This window comes from Cyprinodon variegatus, unplaced genomic scaffold (genome assembly GCF_000732505.1).
Source record: "Cyprinodon variegatus isolate N-32 unplaced genomic scaffold, C_variegatus-1.0 Scaffold253, whole genome shotgun sequence".
Lineage (NCBI taxonomy): Eukaryota > Metazoa > Chordata > Actinopteri > Cyprinodontiformes > Cyprinodontidae > Cyprinodon > Cyprinodon variegatus.
Window position 1 is genome coordinate 708,252 of NW_015150706.1, and position 18,596 is coordinate 726,847.

An 18,596-nucleotide genomic window follows, 5' to 3' on the forward strand; every position below is an offset into this window, starting at 1 on the left:
AAAGTAAAATGAAATAAAGTTGCTGTATCAGCATTAAAAAAAACAATGTGTGTTTTTCAGGTTTTTTTATGGAAATACCATATTATAGCAAATGACTGTTTAAGTAATTAGATTGACTTTGATTTTTGCCTTGAAATTCTTTTTTTAAATGTTACAAAGGTGATACAGGGGTATTGTGTTAACATTACTGGATATAAATGTTTTATTATTTTACTTTTGGCTGGTCGAATTATCAATTTTATTGATTTATAAAAAATTTTGTTGATTAAGTTTTAATTTTTGGAAAGTTTCAAGAAAGAAATGGGAGGAGGGGCAGCTATGCCGCGCTCTTTGGCCAGAGGCATCAAGTAACAAAGTACAAATTACTTTATTACTTTACTTAAAGGTATTGTGGAGGATTTTCAAGAAATTTTTAAAAGACCCGCCCTCTCCACTTAAAAGAAAAATTTTGCTGTTCCATTCACGCACACACTCACACCTAAGGAGAATCTAGAGATGCCAATTAACCACAGTCATCTTTTTGGAAGGTGGGAGGAAGCCAGAGTACCTGGAGAGAACCCACGCATGCACAGAGAGAACATGCAAACTCCATGCAGAAAGACCCAGAACCTTTTTGCTGCAAGGCAGCAGTGCTACCCACTGTGCCACTGAGCAGCCCTGACACTCATACATTGTTATAAAACTAAGAAAATGAAATAAAGGACGTTATCATCCAGAATTGTACAAACAGTTTCCTTTAATAGGATAGTGCAGTGCTTAACAATTTTTCCTGCATTACTTTTATGTTTTATATTACTTTTAGTTTTTTCACACCTTAAATTGATACTCTAACCTTAACAAAAGTGTTTTTAAATGGTAGGATTTGATACTTCTTGAGAAATTAACATTAATACTTTGACAACTGTGACTTAGGAACAACAGCGGCAGGGGTGGCAGCTTGCTGCTGCTAGCTAAGAAAGAGAGCTCAGAAGCAAGTGACCTGCCAGGAAACAGCGCTTCTGGTCTGGAAGGCTACATCTGGCCCAGGCTAGCTGGGGGCTTACTGCAGAGGATCCGAGCAGAACAGCAGATCAGATTAGTCAGCTAAGTGGAGAGGGGTCTAAAGGCAGGGTAGAGTGGCTGTGGTGTACCAGCCCACCAAGGTGACAGAGCAGCAAGAGACGGAGACGGTCCAAGGCTAGGCTCTAGAGGCTAGCTGCTGGAGATGGATGGAGGACGGCTGAGGTTCAGAGGATCCTGTGGGCAGAGTGAGCATCAGAGCGGGCTTCAACTGGTCCGTGTCTGTGCTGCAAGTAAACAGCTTTTTAAAAGCCATGTTGCTGCAGTCTGACCATTAGATGTTGCTACAAATTACACATTGTAGCAATAAGGTCACCGCCCAGAGATGATGGAAATCAGCTAGTTTTTGAAAGAAATGTATGCTATGTGTTTTGTATTATGAAACTTAAAATGAAGAAAAGATTGATTTATTGGATTTGTCTGAAAAAAAAACAAACAAAAAAAACAGATAAGGGTTAAATGCCTTGGCCAAACAACTGGCTTCAGACATCGAGCCAGTGGATCAAACCGGTATGGCTTACGACCAATGGCCTCCTCCACAGAACCCCAGAAGCAACCAGTCTTCAGTAAACAAGACATACCACCATTTTGGAGAAGAAATTTAAAAAGTCGTACATAAAGGTTATCAAGGTTATGCTATCGTAGAAGTGACGTTTAATGCTAAAAACCTAAAGCTTTTTTTTATCCGCTAAATAAAGAGCAGTATATCAAGCTATGCTAATTAGCTAGCTAATATTATCCCTCAGTGGAGGATTAAATCAAACACTATTCTGTTAATACTTCAGTAAATTAGTAAAGTATTTAAATGCTTTTTGCTCGCTCCCATTCGTTTGCTTTGGTCTTATACAGATGTTTTCAATTAGCGTTTTTTAAATGGTAAAACGTATGTTTGACTATTCTTTTACTGTTCGAGATGTATGAGTTGTAAAACCAAGGTTATGATGGTCTGTAGACCTGATATCCCCCCCCCCACAGTGACACAGGAAATGATGGCTATGAAAACACATTTTTTTAGATTTTATTTTGTCAATGATTAATACCATGGGAGATAAATTTATCTCATTTCAGTCAATACTTGCCTCAGTAGGAATAAATGTGTTGAATAATAATAATAATAATAATAATAGTTCTGAACTGGAAGGAGAACGACAGGACAAATGCACAGAATGAGGCACTCGTTTCCCCAGCTGGATCTGAACATTCCAACAGAAACAAGTAGAAATTACAAACAAATTTACTCCGGAGGCAATCCAGCAATGAGTCGGTTTTAATAAAGGTTCTGTCCGTGTTTTTATCTGAAAGGATTTAAAATAACATTTACAAGATGCCTAGCAATTCAATCAATTCCTATTAAATGCACAAAGGAAAGAAAGGAACAAGAACTGTTCTGTTTCTTCCCAGCGGTTCGGTGTTTTTCTGTGATCCCGTTTGTCTGATCATAAACATCTTTCCATTGTCCCACCAAATTATCTGTAAACCCATTAATCAAAATGTGAAAACAAGAAAAAGAGAAATAGCTTTTATGTTGTTTTTTTTTGTAAGGGTTCTTCAGTGAACTCTCTGGGTTTAATAAGTGTGCGACATTGTAAAAAGGCGACACCTTTGGATGATGCTGTACAGATGTGTTCACTGTATGCCACACAACCAATGATATGGCAAAGTCAACAGAAAGACTTCTTGCTCTTTCAGACCTTTATTCTTCTTTTTTTTTTTCTTTTTGGAGCCGGAGCAGAGGGATATGGCCGGCACACACGATACCAGTCTACAAGATGAACTTTCCGAAGAAAAATCCAATGAAGATGGCAGCTATGACGACAAGGAGGGAGGGCAGGAAGGCGGCGCTGGTTTCTCGGCCGACAACGCTGGTTGAGTTAGACGTCATGTGGTCTGAGCGGGGAGGCATCTTTCTCATCCTTACTGTATCCTCCTGGGGGAAAAAAAGCACAAAACTCAAACCACCACCATTGCAGCGACCATGCAAACAAGGGTTTAACACTATTTGTAAAGTGACACAGTCAACATTTCCACTTTTTCATTGTAAAAAATTGTAAAAATAATATCTCCAACTTTTCTATCCTCAGTTTTCAAAGAATAACTACAAAAAATGTTGTGCTTTTATTTCAGATATTTATGCAGAGGTCCGTTTTTAAACCAACACACCATAACTTAAAAGTATTGGATTTAATTAAAGAATCCTAAAGGATTTTATTCAGGTTAGGACTTTGGTGGTTTAAATTTAGATGCAAATAAAGGCAGGAGCCTTTCTTCTTTATAAGTCTGAGCATATAAAGATAATGGTGTCCCATGTACCACACAGCCAACATGTACTACTTGCTATAAAAAATAGATAAATGTTGCAGCAGGCTTTTTGCTGACCTGTTTTTCCGTATCATTTCCAGTTTAGGAGGTGACTCCAGTTCCTGGTAATGTAACTGCTGCTCTATTATCTGTCTCATAATGACCATCTACTCTGTGATCAGAGGTAAATCCAGTGTCTTGGAAATTTGCTTAAATATTTCTGCTGACTAATGCTTTGGAAGGTTTAAGCTGCAAGATGCAACAATAAAAAGGTCAGGAAAGGCCTCCACACTCCTGCTTTAAATAGTGCAAGGAGCGTACAAATTCTATAGGCTTTAATGTCACGGTTAATCAGAACTTATGACAGGATCTGCATCTATGCAGCCATTATAAATGTTTTTCTTTTCTAAAGACATTTTAGTTGAGCTGCACATTGTTTCTGTAACATTAAATAGAGTTAAAGCTCTGAAATAATTTATTTTTATCCCAGTTTAATATTAAACCTGGAATGTTAAATAGTATGTTTGGAACTTTTTAGACTGTCGCAGTTTTTAGCATCACCTGATTAAGGACTATGTAATTCTCTTCTAAAGGATCATCACACGCCCAGTAACTAACCATGGCATGTAGCTCTATTATTTTGCATTTCGATTGTGTACTAAAAAGAAATGGTGTGCAACTTTGTCTCTCTTGAAATGTAGAGTTGCCTTTAAAATGGGTTTGGGAAACAAGAAAAACAAGAGCTCCCAAATTCCCATTTTAATCAAAGTCTTCTCAGAGGTTCTAACCTTCAGCTGCCTGTTCTCATCGTTGAGCTTGTTTATCTCCGCCTGCAGCCTCTTGCACTTGTCCTGCAGTTTCTTCATCTCTGTGTCGTCTGCTGCAGCAGCAGGAACCGTTGGCTCAGTCTTCATAGAGTTTATCACTGGGGCTGCTCTTGTCACTTCCACGTCATTCTGGCCAAGAAACAAAGAAGGAAAAGCATGACTGAGGTGAAATCCAGCATGGCCAGACTCGAGCCATTAGATGCAGCGGATATGCCAAAGAAAGGCAGCCTTGTCCGAGTTTCTCAGCACCAGATCAAAGAGACCACAAAGTCATGCTTGATGTGGCTTTGTTTGTGAGACAGCCAAGATGACAACATGGGCAAATAGAGGCCTGCTTTATGGGAGTACAGGAATACAAATATCACACTGTTGATGAAGGTTGGCCTTAAAAACAGACGACAAAGAATGACGTTATTACAACTCGAAACTTTTCTGCTTTTTATCCTCAATAAAGTTGAACTTTGTTTATGGGAAATGATGTACAAGTCAGATTGTCAACAGTCAACCTGGGAAAAAATATTTTTACCCCTTTTTTTGTTTTTGTTGCCTTTAAAAAACACACTGCAGTGTATCCTATTCGATTTAATATGACAGACCAATACCTCAGACAAATTGGATGGAGTTGGTCTGAGCATGTTTTTATTCATTCCACTTATTCCGACTCAAATTTAGGTCTGGACTTTATGAATATGGCTGCATTTAGGCCAGGAGTCTGAAACTTTTAGAGCCAAAAGAGACATCGGTTCCCTGTTCAGAGCCACAAATGTGAAAATAAATACTTATTTTTGTTAAATGTCTAACAGGTTTAAGGGATGATTTTGTTATTGGTGGAAAGCGGTATAAAAAAAATATTTTCAAGCCAATGAAAGGAAAAATAGATGTGAATAAATATTACAGGAGCTTTTAGTGTCATTCTGCTGAGAAACAATCCAGAACACCTTGAACTTCTCCACTACCTTCACCCTGACATGTCTGCTGTGTTTCCTTGTCTCCACGATGCTGTTAATGTTCTCCTTCAAATCTCAGGGGCTGAATTTACTGGGATAAAACTCCCACACAGAATAAATCTGAATTCTGAAGGGACTGGGTTTCATTGAATTGTATTTAGCAACATTAGAATAAGGGGGGCCATATTTACACATCACATATTTTATTTCTGCTTTGAAAAAATGGGCATGTTTTGTTTTTCAACGTTTCAAAAATATGCGACACTAGCATTTATATTTCACCCAAAAATGTCTGCTTGTTGATTGTAAAGTATGAAAAAAACATTTGTGGGGTGTTAAAACTTGCAAATCACTTAAATGGATGTAAACAAGCCCAACTACCTGCCATCATTTCATTGTTCATTTCTCTCATTTTTTTTTTTTCTCTCCTTTGTTCAAATGGATAATCAGTTTATCGGCACAGACAACTTGTCCGGCTGGTGTTGTTTCTGATCATCTCTGCCAAGATATTAAAGGGTTAGATTGCAGTGTGTGACATATGGTATAGCCACGTGAATAATTTTTGTTTTGATAATCTTCTTGCCAAAAAAGATTTTTACCATCCAAAACTAGAGGGTCAGAGCAGCAAATTATAAACATTTTCTTAAGGGTTTTGCACTTTTTTTTCTACAATAATCTGCTCTATTAGAAAAGCAAACAGCCTAAAGGAACTTGAAAGACAAAAACCGAGTCAAAGAAGGTTATACAATGTCTTTCTTCATGCAGGACTGGCTCCTCTTACCACTTCGTTCTCAGAAGGCATCTCAAAGACACATCTCAGCTTGGAATCCATGAGATCGTCGGGTTTTGCGTCTTTCCACTAACAGATAAAAAATGCACATGTCATTAATTAAGTCAAATTGCATCCAGATGAATTTTCTCCACAAACAAAACCATAAGCACAAGGAAACATACATCCAAGTCAGCATATCTTTTTTCTCTGCACAGTATATTCAAGTCTAAAAGGCTGATAAAAACTCAAAATAAAATAGATTAGTAGCATTGTCCCAACTTTCAGTTTATTCTGTTCACAGTTATTGCATCATTTTATGAATGAATTTTACAGTGAAATTCAGCAGTTAGGAAACATCTGAAACAAAAAATGAAACAATGAAGTAGAGGTTTCAGCGTTTGCTGTCCCCTGCTGGACAAATGGGGTCTTCCATTATGTTTTGCAGGTTTCATACAGAAAAGGTAACTAGAAAATGTCAGAATGGGCCAAAGAAATAACATACAGAATTCTAATATTTCTGATAAAAACAACATAAATACATGCCAACTTTACCTTATGGGCTCTGTTTTTCCACAGTTTTAATCATAAGATGCACAAACTGCTTGTTTTGCAGGCAACTGTGTTCCAAAAGTTGTGATTTAACCCTTTGGTGTGAACAATTTCCAATTGGCTATATAGAGACTCCCAATAATGCATTACTCATACTGCACATAGTAATAATATACCATCATATATTATCTTTAGCTAAAACAGTCATAGGTCACACTAAATGATAGGTTTTCGACTTGTTTTTGCTGCTTGAGGGCCTGAGAGGAAATTCAACCTCCCTTTGCAGTCCTTATTTCTTCCTCCTTCTATAAAGTCTTGTATGCACACCTACATACAAGAATTGTACCTAAAGGGCCTTTCAATGCAAAGTGGAAAATCTGTTACAGTGAGTTTAATTTCCAATTTAAAGCATTGTAGAATATATTTATATATACAGTCAAGTACTTTTAGTGCAGTTAAAAATGCTTGCAGTCAATATTTAGGTCCTTTGATCTTGTTTTGGCAAATCAAATGCATATGCTGCTGGGATTGTCCTGGCTTTCTAAATAATGGGATTTCGATTGTGCTAAAAACATAAAATAAATAATATTAGCCTAAATAAAGGGGGAGAAATCTTTTTTTAGGGAAATGTATTAATTTCATAGAAAATGACTAAATTATAAGAAATGTAAAACTGCTTACAGTAAAAGATGAGTTTTACAAACAGGGAATAGATTAACCAAAGTCATGCAAATAAGCAGCTTCCTCATCATTAGCATGCCATCAGATATGCCTGCATCAATAGTCCAGATTGTGGTTAAACACCCATCTTTCAGTTTGCCACATACAAGAAACATTGTATTAAAAAAAAAAAAAAATAAAACAACCAAATACTTACCAGGGAGTCATTGTCAGAATTGTTCGATGGGGCGAAAATCGTCTGCACCATAAATTTGTGTTTACTTTTCTCGTTGGGGTCATAGTCAAAGGGTTGTAGCATAACTGGGAACAAAAAGGAAGGAGACTTTAAAAGCAGAATTTTGCGATAAATGCCTCAACCTAAAAGAATCCAAAGCATTATAATACTAGGAATTATCATTTTCACTTATATGTCATGCAAGAAAAACACAAAAGTAAATGAATGAGTGGCCTTGTTTGAGTTGGTTTAGCTTTAAGCATCTACATACTGCGGTGTAGTATTTCGTTGGCACACAGTGCCACTGTAGATCATTTACATACAGACTGCAGGTGCTGATCTTGTACTCCATCGTATTGAACTGCTAACTTTACAGGAGCCGGTCCACCTGTTGCACAACAACTTGCTCTCATGTGGGTGAGGAGAGCCTGGTGTTGGCTGCTTCTCAAGCGGTAGAACATTTCTAAGTTCAGTGCAACCACCTTTATTATGGTTATGTTTATCAAATATAAAATACAGTTCAACAAAAGGGCAAAGCAACAATGTCCAAACCAGTTAGCTACCTGTATTTACTAATTCTTAATAATACCCATGTTCCCTGATTATTGTGCAAATGGATAACCAAGTAATTACAGCCATCTGTACAACCCTGCAGCAGTGTGTCGCAGTGAGCTTGACGCAGAAATTTTTTATTCATGCCCAGTATTGAAGCGTGGTCTGCGCTATCTGCTGTGGGTCTAGGCGGTGAGGAAATGGGGGCGAGTTTGTCCGACAACGGGGGGACATGACGGCGAAAAATAGCGGAGATCCAGGTGGGAAAAGGCTCCCATCATTCTCGCACACCTCGCTTTTCTAGCGGGTCAAACTTCACAAGTTGTTTTTTCGCAATTGTGGGCATAAACACAAAACAAGCCGGCCTCTTGTCTGCGGCACTGTCTGCGCTCACCTACAATTCGGGAGAGGTGCAGCAGAGTGTCTGGGGAGGGGGCGGGGACATTAATTTGTTCACTGTGACACCTAGGCAGACGACCTAGTTTCGAAGTATAAATCAGCCTTAAGTTTGCTAAGAAAGGTGATGTTTTATAATGAGCTTGGTTCTCCTCAAGGTTTCCACCTCTAAAAACAAGGTGGTTTCTTTCCACTTTACCACATGATTGCTCACAATATATTGCTGCAAAGTCAATAATACTATGGGCTTTTCATGAATAACTAATCGCATAAAACGTCTGATAAAATATTAAGGTCTGCATAAAGTAGGAATAAGCTAGACTGTTTTGGATTTAATCTGAATCAAGTGTCTATCTCCTTAACTCAATATGAATAGAAAATAAATCCCTTTTAATGTCTTAGTATGGGGTAATTCAAAACACTGGAGTTATTAAAAAAATGCACACCCAGTTTAAATTAGGTCCACATTTCTTTTAAAACAAGAAAATGAGGAATAGTTTAAGTACTAGTTTAAGTAGATCAGGACTGATTGGTAAGGCTCTGTTCTAGATCATTACCTTCCTTTATCCAAAACTACCATTTTAAATCAACCAAAATCAAGCTTCAACTTATCTAAAAGCCTTACCAGAGATGTTGACAGCTGCTCCTGGATCAATGACACCACTGTTTGGCCGTACGCAGTACCTGCGAGGTGCTGTCGTCTTCACTTTGAAACATACTCTTCTGTCAGAAGGATTCTTCAGTTTGAGGTTGGCGGTGACTACATCTGTGAAAGGACCTGAAAGACACAACAACAAAAAAAGAATCCTCATTAGTTTTATATCCCAGGCAAAAAACAAATCTCAGATCTGCAGACGAATGAAATTGCAAAATATGCATAGTTTCCTATAAAAATCAGCTGAAGAGATAACATTCTCTCCTTAGCGGGGAGAACATTTGAACAAACGCAACCCAACTGTAAGAACAAAGGGCCTGCAGTGTTCGGCTGCCAAGGTTCAAAAGGGACTTTAAAAAGATTAGCGGGGAAAAACAGAGAAAAGCAACTCAATTAGACTGAGACAATTAAAAGGCTTATTGAATAGCGGGAGGGTTAACTTGAAGCTAGACTGCAGCATCTAGCATTAGGGTATAAAAAAAAGAGAAAGTAAGCAAATAAATCATCTTCTTTCCTCACTTAAATTTTTTCATTTTGCAATAGAAGCATCTTAAACTCTGATGGTGCAAAAAAAAAAAAAATCTCTTCATTTTTAAATCAATTTCTACATTTTGTTCAATGTATTCAAACCTCTTGGAAACCTTTTTTGTTACCATTTTTCCACATGATAAATAAACTATTATTTTGGTTTGACTAATGTCAAAACAATAATATTTCAGTTCTTGTTTAAAAAAACCCTGCATCATTGATCTCTTGTATGCAGTACCTAGTGTAGGTCCTTAGAATAAAATCCATGCCATGTATGTATGTATAAGTTATAGGTAATTATTCAGAACACAGCAACAACTTCTTCCTGCATACGTCTCTCCTGTAAATTAGACCCAACAAACCACCTGAATCAATTAGAACCCCCTTACAGATAATTTCATATAGACGTCCCATGACGATATTGGAAATGGGAATGGTTCCCCTGTCGGGTCTTTTATCAGGGGATCAGTGGTCATGCAACAGATCTCCATCTTGTGACAGCACTGGCTTCAAATTAGGTCCTTAACCAGGGTCAGCACAAGCAACTTTGATCATCAATGTCATGTCAAAAACACAAGTGGCTGCCAAGTCAGAGGTTCCACAAACTCAATCTGGGCCAATTAGCTTGGGAGCCTGTACAGTAAGCATGTCTCATGACAGCTATCTGACGGCATGCTAACTGTCAAGAATTGCTTTTGAATATACATGGCCAAACATCTTTAAAATGTACAAAATGTGCACTTGCATAGTCTCATCCGACCCTTTGACCTAAGGCCCTAATGATATGGCCTAAACTTTTATCTGTATACATTTCTTTGTATCGGTTGATGCAATATTATTTTAATATCGATATAATGAATACAAAAGCCTCAAAAAATACCGTCAGGAAAACGTCCCAACAGGTGCCTGTACAAATTAATTTCAATTATTTTGTCACATCTATGAAATTGAATCTGAGTCTACCCGTGAGCACAGCCTACTGCTGCAGCCACAGGCTTGTGTCTGTGCCGACCGCCATTGCTCATCTAGCCTACCACTGTAATCATTGGCCTGTGTCGGAAACGTCTACCCTGACCCACCAATCACCACATAGATCTGGACTATATAGTGGATTTTATAATGAACTGATTGTTTGGACAGATAAATACTTTTTGCTCCTTGTGACTGTGACCAGACATTCAAAGTCATATAAAAGGGCGTAAACACTATAAAGTGCTCTATATAGGGTTCAGGGAGGATAACAGGACGAAGCCACAGACTGCAACTTATATTGAAATACCGATAATCCATTAAAAAGTCATATCACTGTTTGTGAATAAAATCATATTGAGATATACACTGAGAAATTATTGTCCAGCCCTTCTTTGACCTCTAAACAAAATCTTGTTTAGATTTTTGGTACCTGAATTATCCCTATATTGAATATAGTATTGCTTAACCTTTGATAACAAAGCAGCATTATTTATGACTACTATTGTCGATATGTTTCAGTAAACGGACATGTTCTTGCAGATAATAATGGTTTGCTGCACTGTTGTACAGCCTATCAATGTGACAAAGTATATGGAAGGCTTAAAAGTTTGATCAGTGTGATTTTTGTGAAATCATGCGTTTCATTGAAACAGTTAATGCCCTTTTATAGACTCGATGATGTTTGATGAAGTTTGATACCCCTTATCCAGGGTATTTAACATTACAGTCAGTGTGAGCAGCAACCAGCTGCAGATGGACTGCTGTGTGTTCTGGACCAGGCTTTAGCTAGCAATGCATAGGGGCATACATTATACGCCCCTTTACTAAAAATGTTAGTAATTGTACACCCTGTTTTTGGGATGTACAGCTTTGGTACGCCCTAATATTCCCCCGGAAATTTCTCTCAAATGTAAACAATTTGCCAATCGGGTATTATGCCCCTTCTAGTCTCTTGGGCTCTCGCTCTAAACTCAAATCTAAAAAAATCGCGGGAGTCACATCTTATTGGTCATATTCCGCAGTGATGGGCCCCATTCATTGGTGGAATATCTTATGCCCCTACAGAAAACTTCATTTGCAGGAACAAGCAGGCTGCGCTGTTTACAAGCAGGTAACCTTGAAACATTAAAAAGTTTACAAAAACTAATCGAATGCCTGATAACTATAGGATTATTTTGGAGAATTTTTTTGTTCTCTGGGACAATACCGTCTGTGGAATCGGGGAAAAAACAACAGCTAACGTAAATGACAATTGGGGAGGGGGACGCGATCGGTACTAAATCTGAAGCAAATGTCTAACAGATGCCGCAATATTTTTTCATGGTTTTTTGAGATAATTGGAGTCTTATTTCCAAAAGATCAATAAGTGGATGTCGTTTGTGGATAAACGCTGGCTTATTTTGCCCTTTGGACATTTAAAATAGTCCGTTTCTTGAACTGAACAGAACTATTTTGGAGAGAACTTTTATTATAACACTAACTTTTACATGCTATTCTAACGCTAATGTAATACATCTTCAAAAAAACAAAAAAAATAATAACTATACATTGAGTAGTTTTCCCAATAGTGCTAACTTAGTTCTTTTTTTAGCCTAAAAAGAATTTGCACATCAGAATCAGTAGACATAGACATCATTGTGCATCATACAGGGTTCTCAGCAGGATTTTTTAACCCATATATTTTTCCCTATTATCCTCTTTGCTTATTAAGCCCACTACATCTTCTTTGATCCTCTCTCCATTGTCAAGGCACTGTTCATATTTCCTGTTAATATCCAAACTATCAGAGTGATACAGAGTGGTGCACTGAACCACCTGCAACCACGGTAAAGCAGTTACACACTGAAACTGCAATCGTCAGTTTTATAGATTATTGGCCTCTTTTGTCAAGCACACTGACTACAATAACGGCTATTTCTCTAGCTCTATCTCCCCGATCCCCACAAAAGGTAATGCTACAAGGTATTGAGTTTAGCTTTTGTAACTACCCAATTAGTTTTTTCCCACCATGGTTTGCACACACATTCTCCTATAATGTGATTTCCTTCTAATGTTGTCTCCTGTATTTAAATTGTACCTAATGAAAATTACAGACCTCTATCATCTTTCTAAGTGGGTAAACTTGGACATTCAGTGGCTGACTAAATACAATTTGCCCCAAAGTAAACCATAGACAAATATAAATGACATAAAAAACTTTGCTAAACAAAATTGATAAGGCTACAAACAAATACAGATTATTGTTAAAGGATTTTACAGCCCCAGCTGAAGCTTCAGTATTGTAAGCCTCACTGACTCCACCCAACTAAACCTAAAGTAACATTCATGACTGATTGTTTCTAAAACTGGTGCAGCACAAAAAGCATTCCTTTAAACCTGAAATACCTCATCCTGAGGACAGCTTTAACCTGCACAGCCTGTCCTTCTGAGCTGCCTGTACATTTTTATTATGTAGTGGTAGAAAAGGAAGTCAAAAAGAGCATGAGGGTTTTTTTTCATCACTTGTATTAACTCTGTAAAGCTGCTGTGGTCTTAACTTGTTATTTAACAAGTTGAAAATGTAGTCATAGCAATCTCTTGCCAGTAAAAGAACCCAATCTCAAACAGCCTCCACCAGGTTTTGACAAAACAAGCAGGGGAGGCATTTAACTCGGAAAAATACTGATATCATAAATTTGTTTCAGCTGACAAGTAATTCAACCTTAACTGATGGAGTGAGGAGCTCCACTTTACTCATTACGACAATACTAGACATGGAAAACTACAAAAAAGGGCAAAATATTGGTCTGAATTAAGAAAAACAAACAAAAACAAAGGATGTGTTTCATGAACCTTGAAGAAGAGAGATTGTCATCTCAAGGAATAAAGCCAAAAAAAAAAAAACCCGTTTCCACTCCAGGAACCTTTCCTGTTTTCTGGATCCCTTTTAAAACATTGTTTATCTGGGCACAAACAGATTAACCAGGTAGAACTGTACTCCAAGCATATGATGCTTTTAGGGAAACTTGTGCAGGAATAGAGTATATTATATATATATATATATATATATATATATATATATATATATATATATATATATATATATATATATATATATATATATATATATATATATATATATATATATATATACACACACACACTTGCTTTTTTTAGGGCTACACAATTTCAAGACAATCTAATTGTGATACAATTGTTAAAAGATGTAATTGTGATAGTTTTCAATTAGCCCTCACTTTAGAAAACACAACTCTCTCTTTACCAGTGAACAATGACCTTACCACACCCCAGGAACTTAGGCAACTTAGCCAGTGAGTTTGTAAACCTGTGGACATGAAGTGAAGAGTCCCTTCAACTGGCCGCATAAAAGTATCCTATGTTTATGTTTACAACATTCCACTGGAATAAATTGAACACTAAGGATGTCCCAATACAACTCTTTAATTTCCGATGCAATACCAGATATTGAATGCCGATATTATATAAGCACCAATCATACTAATTTTGAAGTGTGGAATGAAAAAAAGGTTTGGTCAATTGATATTACACAAACAGAACAACAGTCAACAACTGACCCCTTGTTTATTAACCTATGGGTTTTATTAACTTCAGACAGAAGTGGAGTGTTTTTAATCAGCAATATCTGAGATTTTAGGTGCAGGCTGATATAATCCTATATTATTATTTTTGCCTGATATTGGCCAAATATTGGCCAAATATCTGATATCAATATCAGATAGGGACAGTAGAAGGAGAAGTAGGGACAGTAGAAAGAGAAGTAGAAGGAAAAAAAACAAACTCCAATGAACATTAGAAACATATTTTTAAGTTTTCAGGAAACAAAGCCCTGGTTGATGTCTCAACCTAAAGTTAACTTCATCTAATACTGTTAAGGTACACTAAAAATAACAAATCTAAAAAGTAAACACAAACAACACATTATTAAGGTTCCTTTGTTTACAACATGGAAGCCAGTTACAGGATGATGCAGGAGCATAGAACAGCATAATACCACACACAGGATGTCATTACTCTGCTTTAACATAAAGGCCATTCCTCTTATTTCTCTACAATCTAATATCGTCTCAAAGTTTATTTTCATACAAGCTTTATAAAAAAAAAACACAACCATTACACATATTTGCAACTAACAATGACTACCAGAATCTAACATTATGTTCCACAAAAAAAAAAAAAAAAAAAAAAAAAGACTGATTAGGACATCTAATCTGGTCAGGTCATCTCAAACCTTGTGAGACTGGTTTTTCTTCATCTACACTTCAGTGTTTTCACGGATGTCAGTGAAAGACTCACAGTAGAAGCCTGTCTGTAGTTTCTGATTCCTAAGACTCACTGATACACCTTGCTTTTAAGACCAGTCAAGTTTGTAAACGCATTTGTTTTGAGTTTTCACAGTTTAGAAATATGCAAATATAAAAAACAAGATAGCCATGATATTATCTGCAAAGACCCTAATGTATTTTGCTGAATCTCCGTCTGACAGGAAATTAAGAGGAAAAGAGATTCCTAGAAAGATTGAGGTACCTTGATTACTAAAATTACTTTAAGCAAATTATTTCCCTCGAGGCTTTATTTAACTATTCAGCACACACTGTTCAATAAACAGCTGGGTGGTCATTTGTGTAGCACTGTTAATGATAGCCTAAGCTGCTGACAGCTGGATGCCAAGAGCAGTTTTCAGTTATGGAACGAGACGGCAAGGAGCAAAAAAAAATAAAAAATGTAGGAACAAAGAAAGCAATAAGAGCATCAAATTCTTTACTAATAAGAATTAATAAGCTTGCAGTGTAAAACTATTAGCATTCCATAATAGCAAGGCCTCAACTCTGCAACACCTGGAAATGTCCACTGCAGTAAAGAGTTTGGTACTGTTCTTTGAATTAGTTTGCACTGTTTAATTAATTGGAGTAAAACAAAAAAAAACAAAAAAACGGAATGGTGTTTAAAGAATAAAAGACTTTAAATTAGACAATTATGAAACACAGAACAAACACACAAAAAAAAAAAACGTTTCAAATACATGTGAAGCTCAATTAAAACAGAGAGCCAAAATAAGAGCTTAGATCAAAAGCTGCTCAGGAGTCAAGATGGTTGAACAAGACCTCTTGTATCCTCTGCTTCAAACATTAATATCTAATAGGGATTCACAATTTATGTATGAAAAAGTTGTATTAATTTAATAAACGGAAGAAAAAAATCTGTAAACTTGCATATCTATTGTTCATAACGCCATAACCAACTAAAATATTTAAAGAATGTTTTGATAAGGGTTCATATTACACAAATAATCATCTCAATAACCACTAGAATACAGAATTACCAGAACAACTGTTAGCTGCAGCCACAGACAGGACTAAAGGCTGATTCACATGGCAAGATTTTAAAATTGTAGGTCAATTTTTAAAACTCAGGAGACACAAAACACAACGATAAAAACTGTGATTTTTTTTTTATCCTACAGTGTGATGAATCCAGCTGAGCATCACAAGAGCCCATTTCACTTAGAACATTTAGATGTGAGGCGGGAAACACAGTCAAACCTCTGGAGATGCATACATTCATGTAAATGATTACAAACCTTTTTTAGCACCGTGTGGAAAATAAAACTACATTATTTCACTGGGATGAAATAAATTAAAATCTGATGGGGTAGAATAAAAAGGGCGAACAACATAAGTATTATTCTGTTTGGAAAATTTTTAAATTCTATATCTTAATGAGAAAATGTATTTAAATGTGCAAGGATAATGGCGATTTATGAGGTAAAACTCAAAGGCAGCCTACATTCAATTAAAGATAAAGGTTGATCCTTTGGATGTTTTGCTCCTTTTGAAAAATGTTCCCAAACCCCAGCAATGATAGCTTAAAATGTGCAACTGCTGTTCATCTGCTGTTTATGATTCAGAACAAAGCTTAACACAGTCAGTAACTGCTCAGAGAACAAGAGAAAGGCCTAAAAATCAGCTGGTTAATAAAATAAACTGTGACATTGGAAGAAGTTCATTTGAGCTCTGAGGTGTTTTTCCTAAAAATAAATTTCTTGTGTGCTCTTGAACCGGAAAATTTCTATACCCTATTTAAATATATNAAAAAAAAAAACGTTTCAAATACATGTGAAGCTCAATTAAAACAGAGAGCCAAAATAAGAGCTTAGATCAAAAGCTGCTCAGGAGTCAAGATGGTTGAACAAGACCTCTTGTATCCTCTGCTTCAAACATTAATATCTAATAGGGATTCACAATTTATGTATGAAAAAGTTGTATTAATTTAATAAACGGAAGAAAAAAATCTGTAAACTTGCATATCTATTGTTCATAACGCCATAACCAACTAAAATATTTAAAGAATGTTTTGATAAGGGTTCATATTACACAAATAATCATCTCAATAACCACTAGAATACAGAATTACCAGAACAACTGTTAGCTGCAGCCACAGACAGGACTAAAGGCTGATTCACATGGCAAGATTTTAAAATTGTAGGTCAATTTTTAAAACTCAGGAGACACAAAACACAACGATAAAAACTGTGATTTTTTTTTTATCCTACAGTGTGATGAATCCAGCTGAGCATCACAAGAGCCCATTTCACTTAGAACATTTAGATGTGAGGCGGGAAACACAGTCAAACCTCTGGAGATGCATACATTCATGTAAATGATTACAAACCTTTTTTAGCACCGTGTGGAAAATAAAACTACATTATTTCACTGGGATGAAATAAATTAAAATCTGATGGGGTAGAATAAAAAGGGCGAACAACATAAGTATTATTCTGTTTGGATAATTTATAAATTCTATATCTTAATGAGAAAATGTATTTAAATGTGCAAGGATAATGGCGATTTATGAGGTAAAACTCAAAGGCAGCCTACATTCAATTAAAGATAAAGGTTGATCCTTTGGATGTTTTGCTCCTTTTGAAAAATGTTCCCAAACCCCAGCAATGATAGCTTAAAATGTGCAACTGCTGTTCATCTGCTGTTTATGATTCAGAACAAAGCTTAACACAGTCAGTAACTGCTCAGAGAACAAGAGAAAGGCCTAAAAATCAGCTGGTTAATAAAATAAACTGTGACATTGGAAGAAGTTCATTTGAGCTCTGAGGTGTTTTTCCTAAAAATAAATTTCTTGTGTGCTCTTGAACCGGAAAATTTCTATACCCTATTTAAATATATAAATATTTAAATTGATTTTAAATATCAAACAATTGTTTCAAAAGATGATTATTTTGATTGATGTATTGTATGCATGCCAGCTTGGGTTTAGATTTGCAATTGCAGGGCAAAGAAAGGGTCCTTCGGTGTTCGGCTTGTTTACTGTGTGTCATCTGTAAGCGCAGTACGCATGTGAGCGTCAGCAATGTCGTTAAGAGAATATTCAACTGAAGCTAGAAAAATAAAGAATAAAAGCACTGAACGAAAATAAATGGCTGTGTATTTACATCGTAATCACAGGTCGGGTCGCCCTCCCTTAGTCAGAGGTCGGGTCTTGGTTCTTAGCTCCATGGGTGTGGGTGGATAATGGTTTGAAAAATCAGACCTGTGCAGTACTGCGTTACACCACGCAGTAGTACTGCGTTACACCACGCAGTAGTACTGCGTTACACCACGCAGTAGTACTGCGTTACACCACGCAGTAGTACTGAGTTACACCACGCAGTAGTACCACGCAGTAGGTTATAGGACAAGACACTCCAACACCTTGGATCTCCATTATTTGTGATGGCGTGATCCAGACATTGCTCATAGCAGACCTGATCCCTCTCAACACACCAAACACGGCAGGATTACTTCTCAGACAATCTTAAATGTTAAGGAAATTCACATTAAATAGAAATATAAACAAAATTGAGCATAGAAGTCTAGTTGAATGTTTACTCCGTTAAAAAAAAAGAAATTACACATGTATTTCAGAATTTATTGTGCTTTGGTTTCTTGATTTTAAAATGAAAAAAACAAACGCCTGCGTAAGAACAAAAATTGACATAAATATGAATAAGTTAGTTAGGTGTGGCTCCTTGAGCTACATTTAAGATTTGGCTTCCTTAAAATTTCTATAGGATCTATTGAAATACATAGCCTGACGTAGTCCTACTCAATTCTAGTCAGAATATGAGTCTGAT

The 18,596-nt window shown here is 36.5% G+C and overlaps 1 protein-coding gene across 1 annotated transcript in view; it reads right to left on the bottom strand.

Moving 5' to 3' along the window:
- Positions 1-2,781: 2,781 nt before the first annotated feature.
- vapa (VAMP associated protein A) overlaps positions 2,782-18,596 on the bottom strand; it is a 22,918-nt gene continuing 7,103 nt past the window's right edge. The window contains exons 2-6 of the mRNA XM_015382193.1: positions 8,921-9,073; positions 7,330-7,433; positions 5,913-5,990; positions 4,146-4,313; positions 2,782-2,986 (exon numbers count right to left, since the gene is read on the bottom strand). Coding sequence (XP_015237679.1) covers positions 2,822-2,986; positions 4,146-4,313; positions 5,913-5,990; positions 7,330-7,433; positions 8,921-9,073 — 668 coding nt within the window. The 3' untranslated portion in view covers positions 2,782-2,821. The remainder of the gene's footprint in view (positions 2,987-4,145; positions 4,314-5,912; positions 5,991-7,329; positions 7,434-8,920; positions 9,074-18,596) is intronic.